Source organism: Neophocaena asiaeorientalis, unplaced genomic scaffold, assembly GCF_003031525.2.
Source record: "Neophocaena asiaeorientalis asiaeorientalis breed wild unplaced genomic scaffold, Neophocaena_asiaeorientalis_V1.1 scaffold150, whole genome shotgun sequence".
NCBI lineage: Eukaryota > Metazoa > Chordata > Mammalia > Artiodactyla > Phocoenidae > Neophocaena > Neophocaena asiaeorientalis.
The window spans coordinates 729826-740539 of NW_020176571.1; the positions used below are offsets into that span (position 1 = coordinate 729826).

At 46.7% G+C, this 10714-nt stretch overlaps 1 protein-coding gene across 1 annotated transcript in view; it reads left to right on the top strand.

The window, feature by feature from the left end:
* Nucleotides 1-10714, top strand: part of HDHD5 (haloacid dehalogenase like hydrolase domain containing 5) — a 23257-nt gene continuing 12543 nt past the window's right edge. The window contains exon 1 of the mRNA XM_024733120.1: nucleotides 1-338. Coding sequence (XP_024588888.1) covers nucleotides 1-338 — 338 coding nt within the window. The remainder of the gene's footprint in view (nucleotides 339-10714) is intronic.

Here is a 10714-nt window from a genome sequence, read left to right on the forward strand (position 1 = left end):
ATGCATCAGCCCTCGGGGGACAGGCTGACCCCTCCCGTGACCCCTGGCTTCCCTTGGCCTCGGCTTCCTGTGGCCCCGGAGGAACGGATTCTTGCCCAGAGCCTTTGTCCAGGGTCCTCCGCCCCCGCCCCCGGGGACCGTCGTTTGGTGGGAAGTGCCCGGAGGAAGGCCTCGGAAAGCAAAGGCGATGCTTGCGGCCCGCACCTTCGGCACCTGCGGCACCTGTGGCGGCGGCACTGCGGCGGGCGGCGCGCTGCTGACACCTGGTGGCCACACACGGTAGCGCAGGTGCCGCCGCTCGCTCCCGGCGCCCTTTCCGCCTCAGACCCACAGGGGAGGTGCGCTCGCTTTGAAAACACATAGGCCGGAATTCCACTTCCTCCTTCCCACGGTGACCAGACCTGCGGTCCGTTCCCCCGGCTCCGGCCGTCTCACTTGCACTACCTGCCTCCCCTGCCTTGCTTTTGCTCCCCATCTCCTCCGGGAGAAAGGCCCGCTCCTGCCATGGGCGTCCTGCCCTCTGGCCACATTTAGAGCTCGTAGCGGGACGGGAGGGCAGGGCCATCGACGTGTTTAAATTTTGTTATAGTAAAATAAGAAGTTCGAATAGGTATGGAATCACATTTCAAAAATCAAAAAAACTTGAAAAGGGATATGTTGAAAGATTTATACCCACCTCTACTCCCCACACCTCTTTCCCACCCCACCTATGTCTCCCACCATGTTTATTAGTTTCTTTGTGCAAAATAAACAAATGCACATGTAAACTCTCTGTTTCCTCTTTCCGTGATGAAAGGCACACGTTGCCCACTTCCTGAGCTTTGCTTTTAGTTGAGGGTCTTTCCCCACCCTCTGTCTCACTGTTTCTCAGTGGGGACACACCAGAGCTTAATAAACAAGGCCCAGATAGCTGACACCTGGATTGTTTTCAAATATCTGTTATTATAAACTCTTGGGAATTCCCTGGTGCTCCGAGGGGTTAGGACTCCACGCTTCCACTGCAGGGGGCACAGATTCGATCCCTGGTTGGGGAACTAAGATCCCGCATACCTCATGGTGTGGCCAAAAAAACCCCTAAAGCCAAAAACCAAACAAAGAAACCATACACAAAAAAACCCACAAAAACTCTTGCAACGTAATAAGTACCTAATATATGCAATGACTGAATAAATGGCCAGGTGACAGAAGCCCTGAGGGCACTTCCCTGGGTTTATACACATGCCCCTTCCTCCAAGGCACCAGCTCCAGGGAAGGCTCTAGGACGTTTGAAACAGTCATCTATGCAGCAGGGGGAAGCAGGGTCTTGCTTTATAGGTCAAACACCCGGTCCAGGCAGATTAGAAGTAGAAATGAAAAAAGGAAAATATATGAACAACATTTTGAAGGAAAAAATAAGAAACTGGACATAATTTTCTGTAGATGAGGGACACCTGCAATTCTGTCTGCTCAGAAGGGGGTTGGAAGCCGAGGGGTCAGCGCCTCGGTCTGCGAGCTCCGGGAATGCCCTCTCTTTGACCCCCTCAGTCCTCCTTGCCCCAAACATCCTCTGATGCTGGGAGCCGTATCTGGGGCCCCAGACCTCTTCCAGAAAAACCCACACTTCAACCCCAGTAACTCACCCAAGGCCAAATGCAACAAAGCCGCCAGGAGGAGAGGTGAATGTGTCAGAGCCTGGGAGGAGTGTGGCAGGGCCGTGAGCTCTGGTTCCACGTGGATTCCTGCCCCACAGACTGGGAGGCCCGTGGGAGGTGAGGGGTCGGATGGGGGTGCATCTGGGGAGGTCAGTGCGGGAAAGAGAGAAGAATGCTGGTCCCTGAGGTCTGAGGGCCAGCCAGAGGTCTCTGCCACCATGTCCAGTGCTCCAACCCGCATCCCGGCTCACAGGGCTTCTGGGCTGATGGCCTCATTTTATCACAGGAGGTGCTGGGCCCGGTGTGCTCTTAGAGCCCTTTCTGGCTCTGACAGTCAGTTCTGTGCTCTGAAGGAGGTGTTAACACTGCAGGGAGAAAACTCGGTCCATGGGGAGGCGGTAGCACCAATGGCTAGAGCGGAAGGAGGTGCCAGCCTCTGAGTGAAAACCAACCCTGAGTTCATCTTGGCAGGAAAGCCTCTGGTGAGGACCGGGGTGCAGCCGGGGCCTGAGATGAGAGGCCGGCCAGCTTCCCCAGGAGGAGAGCAGGGGTTACCACGCACCATTTCAACAGCACCTCTACAGGCTCCGTCACTGCTCTTTTTTTCTTTTCTTCTGTTTCTTCCAGTTTGTTTGGTGATGGAACAAGCCGTTTGTCCTGTAGAGCGCCCCCGTCCGGAACTGAGGGCATCCCCTCGATGCTCCTGACCTGTCCCTCTGCCTTTTATTTCCTGTCAATCGGTGGTTGGACCTAAAGTCTTGGTGAGATGTCATTGATCCTCTTGCAGGCAGGACTAGGTCATGAGACATAAAAACGCACACCAGCGGGCAGCAGCCAGGCTCAGGCTCAGGCTGTGCCCCGCCCAGGGCTGGAGATGCGGGGCAGCCCCTCCATTTGCTCCCCCCAGCCATCTGTGGGAGGACAGTCAGACTCCCCAGGAGCCTCCTCTCCCCCCCGTCCCCCGAATGCCCTCCCCTCTGTGTGAGGCCCAGGGCCGCAGCCCTGCGTTCATCTGTTCATGGAAGACGTTCTATAGGACTTCTAAGGAGGGGCCAAGGTGTCAGAAGTCACCCTTCCGCCCTCTCTGCAGTCAGGGCGGCAGGGCAGAGGCGGGGGGCGGGGCTCGATGACACAGTGCTTTACCTCAGCAGGTTTTAAAGATTTTCTGTAAATGTTACCTGGCTGCAAATCAAGGCCAGGTAATCCATCTGACACCGTCCCACCTGGTGGACCAGGGCTCCCACCCGGACCCACCGCAGCACGAGGCCATCCAGGAACCAAACCTTGTCACCCAGGATTAACACAGCCATGTCCCCTGCCTGCCTTTCCCGAGCAGGGGGTTACAGGTGGGCCTGGAAACACGGAGCAGCACAGTGACCTTGTGCTGGGGGATCTGGTGGGAATTGAGCTCCGAGCCCTCGGGCCCCTGTGAGCCTTTGCTCCGCCCACTGCCACCCTGTGGTGCCTCGACGTCCCCCTCCTGCCCACTTACAAAGCCCGCATTCAGGATGGGCGCGTCAGCCATTTATACCATGGAGTGAACTATCTCAACTTTCTGTGTCCCAGTTTGCCCCGTCTTCAGTCAACGTTCTATGCAAGGTGTAGAAGGTGATTCCTTGGGGGTTTGTGGGGAGGGGTCCGGGAGCTGGCCTGGGCACTGGGGGACCTCCCAGCCACACTGGAGGCCACTTATTCCACTAATCGGCAGGGCATGTGAAGGCAGTGGGAGGAGGCTGTCGGGGCTTGGGGGATAAATCATAACCGACGACCTTGCTTTCCTGCTTACATCTAACTCGGTTGGAAAACAGATGTGGGGCAGATGGAAATAAAGGTCAGATGTATTCCTGCTGAAAGCTTGTTGGAGAGCATGGCTTATTTGGGAGACGAATGGACTTGCTGACACTCCACCCTTGAATTACACTTATCCAGCCATCCCTGGCACAGCTGAAACCCCAGCCCCTCATTACTGGACCGAACACTGGGGCCCCTGATGGGGCAGCTCCCAGAGGGAAGAGAGGCCGTGCCGCGGCCGCCCATTCTTCCTTCCAAGCTCACCCATCAGGAGAGTCCCGTGTCCTCGGCCTGGGTGGAGAGAGGCCCAAGTGCTATGGACCGATGTTCCTCTTCAGGGAAACGCGGGGAGGGGATCAGCATTCCTCCCAACAGAGGCGAACACACCCTCCTCTTGGGATTCTCCTGCAGCACCACCCAGGGGGCCTGGGGAAGTAGCTGTGAGATAAGCCCCCCTCTGTCCCCTCACTGACCACCCACCATGCCCACCTGCCTCCCTGCTGCCCATCCTCCACTCTCCTTCAAGCCACAGCATCCCTGCCTTCCCTCTACTGGAAACCCACAAGCTCTCTGACTTGTTTCTTTTGTCTGCTTCCTCCTGGTGTGAGGCATAAAATGCCAATCTCCCCCCCACCCATATCCTTTATTCCCTTCTTATGTGGAAAAGGAACCCCTGATTTTTAGCCAGGCATAAAGCTACATTTCCCAGCTTCTTTGCTGCTAGATGTGACCATGTGCTTAAGTTATGGCCAGTGAGGTGTAAGCAGAATGGGTGTATGAGACTTCTTGGAATTGTACCTGTAGGGAGATGGCATTCCTTTTTTGTCTCTTCTTTCCTGATGGCTGGAATGTGAACGTGATGGCTGGATCTTGAGCAGCTATCTTGGACCATGGAGTGGAAGCTGTGCAGCGAAGATGGCAAAGGAGAAAAATAGGAGCCTGGGTGCCTAATAAGTTTGTGGAGCCACAATACCAAGCTTGCCCTCCTCTCCCAACCTTGTTCACATGAGAGAAACAAATCTCTTTCTTATTTAAGCCACTGGTCTTTGGAGGTTTCTGTTAACGGCAGCCAAACCTAATCCTAACTAATACAAAGTCTGTGCATGGGTGTGAGCCGGCTTATACTCGCGTGTGTGTGCAAACACGTATAAGCAAGTTGATGGGAAAGTAGCAGTGTGGATAGTCATCCACTTGCCTGTTATTATTATTTTTTTGGGGGGGTAGGAGTTTATTTATTTTTGCTGTGTTGGGTCTTCGTTTCTGTGCGAGGGCTTTCTCTAGTTGTGGCGAGCGGGGGCCACTCTTCATCGCGGTGCGAGGGCCTCTCGCTGTCGTGGCCTCTCTTGTTGCGGAGCACAGGCTCCAGACGCGCAGGCTCAGTAATTGTGGCTCACGGGCTAGTTGCTCCGCGGCACGTGGGATCCTCCCAGACCAGGGCTCGAACCCGTGTCCCCTGCATTGGCAGGCAGATTCTCAACCACTGCGCCGCCAGGGAAGCCCGCCTGTTAACATTAATTGTACATCTGTCATGTGCACCTCACCCTGACAGGCCTTATGAGAGAGGCGAAGATGAACAGAGAGGGACCCTGCCCCCGAGGATTTTTGTTGTTGTTGTTAGAGGATGGTTCTTAATCTCTTCTTCCTTAAGAACCCTAGAGGATCTAAGGAAAGCTTATGGATATTTGAACACACATGCACACAGAGTTTGGATTACAATGATCGGGTTGGAACCTCCCAGAATGCACCTTCTGTTCTGTCATCATTTCTATAAAACACCAGCCCGTTTCTGATCCCTGCCAGAGACGGAGCTGAGTTCGCAGCCAAGGAAGACTGAAAGCAGGGCAGACCCAGACAGGGACAAAACTGACCCAAACTGAGAACCCTGGAGATGAAAGAGCAGTGATTACAATACAATTTTGATCACCACGTTGCATAACAAATTTCCCCAAAACTTGATGACTTAAAGCAACACACATTTATTATCTCCTAGTTTCTGAGGGTTAGGACTTCAGGAGTGACATAGCTGAATAGCTCCATCTTGGGGTCGTTCATGAGGTTTTGGCCAATATGTCTGCCACGGCTGAAGGGTCTGCCTCCAAGATGGTTCTCTCACTCAACTGTGGGCAGGAGACTTCGGGTCCTCATCTGTGGGCCTCTCCAGAGTTGCTAGAGTGTCTTTATGACATGGCATTTGACTTCCTTAGAATGAGTGATGCAAACAAAGGCAGTGTGGAAGCCAAAATATCTTTTATGACCTATTAGCCTTGGAAACCACATACCATCACGTCTGCCCCATTTTACTTATTCAAAGTGAGTCGTTAAGTGCAGCCTACACTCAATGGGAGGGGAATTAGATTCCACCTCTTGAGAAAAGTATTGTCAAATAAACCGTGGACATATTTAAAAACCACTACACCAAGAAATGCTCTAATTACTGAAGTAGTTTGATAGCAGGAAGAAATTGAGAACATTCTAATCCTGGAAAGCTATGTCCCCTGGCAGGGTTTATGTGTTGGGCTATTGTAGGTTTGAGTAATGTGAGTCAGTCTTCCAGATCCTGCTTAACTGTGGGTAAGCTGACATTATTAAGATCTTGGTATGATTTCAATCTTTTGAAATTTGTTAAGATTTGTTTTATGGCCTAACATATGATCTATCCTGGAGAATGTTCCATTTGCACATGAGAAGAATGTGTATTCTGCTTCTGTTGGATGGAATGTTCTGCAAATATCAGACCATCTGGTCTATCGTGTCACTTAAGTCCAATGTTTCCTTACTGATTTTCTGTCTTGGTAGGCTATCAATTGATGTAACAGGGGTATTCAAGCCCCTTTCTATAATTGTATTGATCTCTATTTCTTAACAAATATCTTTTGTAACAAGTGTTAACAAATTTAAGAAGACTGAAATCATATCAAGCATATTTTATGACCACAATGGTATGAAACTAGAAATCAATTACATGAAGAAAACTGGGAAATTCACAGATATGTGGAGAATAAAAACCATGTTACTGAATAACCAATGGGTTATTAATTAACCCATTAATATTAAAAGAAAAAATTTTAAATGCCTGGAGACAAATGAAAATACAACATACCAAAACTTATAGGATGCAGCAAAAGCAGTTCTAAGAGGGAAGTTCATAGCAATAAATGTCTAGCTTAAAAAACAAGAAAAATTTCAAATAAACAACCAAACTTTATACCTCAAGGAGCTAGAAAAAGAAGAACAAAGACCAAAGTTAGCAGAAGGAAGGATATAACAAAGGTCAGAGCAGAAATAAATGAAATAGAGACTAAAAAGACAATAGAAAATATCAATAAAACCAAAAGCTGATTCTTTGAAAAGATAAACAGAACTGACAAACCTTTAGCTAGACTCACCAAGGAAAAAAAGAGAGAGGACTCAAATAAATGTCAGAAATGAAAGAGGAGATGTTGCAGTGGATACTACACAAATACAAAGGATTATAACAGACTACTATGAACAGTTATATGCCATGAAATTGGGCAACCTAGAAGAAATGGATAAATACCTTGAAACATACAACCTTTAAAGGCTGAATCATGACAAAATAGAAAGTATGAACAGACTGATAACTAGTAAGGAGACTGAATGAGTAATAAAAAAAAAAAGCACCTTCCAACAGGGACTTCCCTGGTGGTCCAGTGGTTAAGACTCCATGCTTCCATTGCAGGGGGCACAGGTTCAATTCCTGGTCAGGGAACTAAGATCCCACATGCCACATGATGTGGCCAAAACAAACAAACAAACAAACCCTCCAACAAACAAAAATCCAGGACCAGATAGTGAATTCTACCAAATATTCAAATAATTAATACCAATCCTTTTCAAACTTCCAAAAAAATAGAAGAGGAGGGAACACTTCCAAACTCATTTTTCAAGACCAGCATTCCCTTGATACCCAAACCAGACATGGACACCACAAGAAAAGAAAATTACAGGCCAATATCCCTAAAGAATATAGAGGTAAAAATACTGAACAACAACATATTAGCAAACCAAATTCAACAGTACATTAAAAGGATCATACACCATGATCAAGTGGGATTTATTCCAGGGATGCAAGGACAGCTTGTCATCCACAAATCAATCAATGTGATACACCACATTAACAAAATGAAGAATAAAAATCATATGGTCATCTGAATAGATGCAGAAAAAGCTTTTGAAAAAATTCAATATTCATTTATGATAAAAACGCTCAAAAAAAAAAAACTCTCAACAAAGTGGGCATAATAAAGTCCATATATGACAAACCTACAGCTAACATCATACTCAATGGTGAAAAGCTGAAAGCATTTCCTCCAAGATCAGGAACAAGACAAGGATGCCCACCCGTGCCACTTTTATTCAACATAGTATTGGAGGTCCTAGTCAGAGCAATCAGACAAGAAAAAGAAATAAAAGGCATTCAAATCAGAAAGGAAGAAGTAAAAGTTTCATTATCTGTAGATGACATGATACTATACATAGAACCCTAAAGACTTCATACACACACACACACACACAAACCCTGTTAGAACTACTAAATTAATTCAGTAAAGTTGCAAGATACAAAATCAATATACAGAAATCTATTGCATTTCTATATACTAATAACAGAATATCAGAAAGAGAAATTAAGAAAACAATCCTATTTACCACTGCATTGAAAGGAATAAAATAGGGACTTCCCTGTTGGTGCAGTGGTTAAGAATCCTCCTGCCAATGCAGGGGACATGGGTTTGAGCCCTGGTCCAGAAAGATCCCACATGCCTCAGAGCAACTAAGCCCGTGCGTCACAACTACTGAGCCTGTGCGCCACAACTACTGAAGTCTGTGTGCCCTAGAGCCCACGCACTGCAACTACTGAAGCCCGTGCACTCTAGGGCCCACGTGCCACAACCACTGAGTGCACGCTGCAACTACTGAAGCCCGCGCGCCTAGAGCCTGTGCTCTGCAACAAGAGAAGCCACTGCAATGAGAAGCCCGTGCACCGCAACGAAGAGTAGGCCCTGCTCGCTGCAACTAGAGAAAGCCCACACAGAGCAACAAAGACCCAATGCAGCCAAAAATAAATAATTTTTTAAAAAAAAGAATAAAATTCATAGGAATAAATTATACCAAGGAAGTGAAAAACCTGTACACTAAAAAACTATAAGACATTGATAAAAGAAATTGAATACACAAATAAATGGAAAGATATTCCATGCTCATGGATTGGAAGAATTAATATTGTTAAAATGTCCATATTACCTAAAGCAATCTACAGGGGCTTCCATGGTGGCACAGTGGTTAAGAATCTGCCTGCCAATGCATGGGGCACGGGTTCGAGCCCTGGTCCGGGAAGATCCCACATGCCGAGGAGCAACTAAGCCCATGCGCCACAGCTACTGAGCCTGTGCTCTAGAGCCCATGAGCCACAACTACTGATCCCACGTGCTGCAACTACTGAAGCTAACGCGCCTAGGGCTTGTGCTCCACAACAAGAGAAGCCACTACAATGAGAAGCCCGTGCACTGCAATGAAGAGTAACCCCTGCTCGCTGCAACTAAGGAAAGCCCACGTGCAGCAACAAAGACCCAATGCAGCCAAAAATAAATTAATTTAAAAAATAATAAAGCAATCTACAGATTCAATGCAATCCCTATCAAAATTCCAATAGCATTTTTCACAGAAATAGAACAAACGATCCTAAAATTTGTATGGAACCTGAAAAGACCCGGAGTAGCCAAAGCAACCTTGAGAAAGAAGAACAAGCTGGAAGCATCATGCTCCCTGCTTTCAAACTGTATTACAGAGCTGTAGTAATCAAAACAGTATAGTATTGATATAAAAACACATAGATAAATGAAACAGAATAGACAGCCCAGAAATAAACCCACATATATATGGTCATTTTATTTTTGACAAAGGATCGAAGAACATACAAACAGGAAAGGACAGGGTCTTCAATAAATGGTGTTGGGAAAATTGGACAGTCACATGCAAGAGATGGAAACTGGACTACAGTCTTACACCATACACAAAAATTAACTCAACATAAAGACGTGAATGTAAGACTTGAAACCATAAAACTAGAAAACATAGGCCGTAATGTCCTTGACATAGGTCTTGGTGATGATTTTTTTGAATCGATACCAAAAGCAAAGGCAACAAAAGCAAAAACAAACAAGTGGGACTACATCAAACTAAAAAGCTTCTGCACAGCAAAGGAAACCATTAACGAAGTGAGAAGGCAACCTATGGAATGGGAGAAGATATCTGTAATTCATATGCCTTATAAGGGGCTAGTATCCAAAATATATAAAGAAGTCATTCTACTCAATAGCAAAAAAGCAAACAATCCAGTTTAAAAATGGGCAGGAGATCTGAACAGACGTTTTTCCAAAGAAGACACACAGATGGCCAAACACAAATGAAAAAATGCTCAACATCAGTAATCATCAGGGAAATGCACATCTAAACCACGAGATAACACCTCACCCCTGTTATAATGGCCATCATCAAAGACAAGAGGTGACAAGAGGTGACAAGTGTTGGTGAGGATGTGGAGAAAAGGGAACCTTCATGCACTGTTGTTTGGGATGTAAACTGGTGCAGCCACTGTGGAAACCAGTATGGCGGTTCCTCAAAAAATTAAAAATAGAACTACCATATGATTCAGCAATTCTACTTTTGGGTATTTACCCAAAGAAAACGAAAACGCTAACTTGAAAAGATATATGCACCTCTATGTTCATTGCTGCATTATCCACAATAGCCAAGATATGGAAGCCACTTAAGTGCCCCTCACTGGTTGAATGGACAAAGAAGATGTGATATATATACATATAATATATAATACATAGTATTCAGGCACAATATAATATTATAAAAATTATAAAATATTATATATTATTATAAATATATTATATATATAAAAAACAATATTATTCAGCCACAAAAAGAAGGAAATGCTGCCCTTTGCAGCAATGAGGATGGACCTTGAGCGTATTACACTTAGAGAAATAAGCCAGAGAAAAACAAAATACTGTGTAAGTTCACTTGCATTTGGAATCTAAGAAACAAACTAGCCAAGCTCATAGATCCAGAGAACAAAATTGGTGGTTGCCAGAGGTGGGGGGTGAGGTTGGCGAAGTGCGTGAAGGGGTCAAGAAGTACAAACTGGGCTTCCCTGGTGGCGCAGTGGTTGAGAATCCACCTGCCAACGCAGGGCACACGGGTTCGATCCCTGGTCCAGGAAGATCCCACATGCCACGGAGCAATTAAGCCCGTGCGCCACA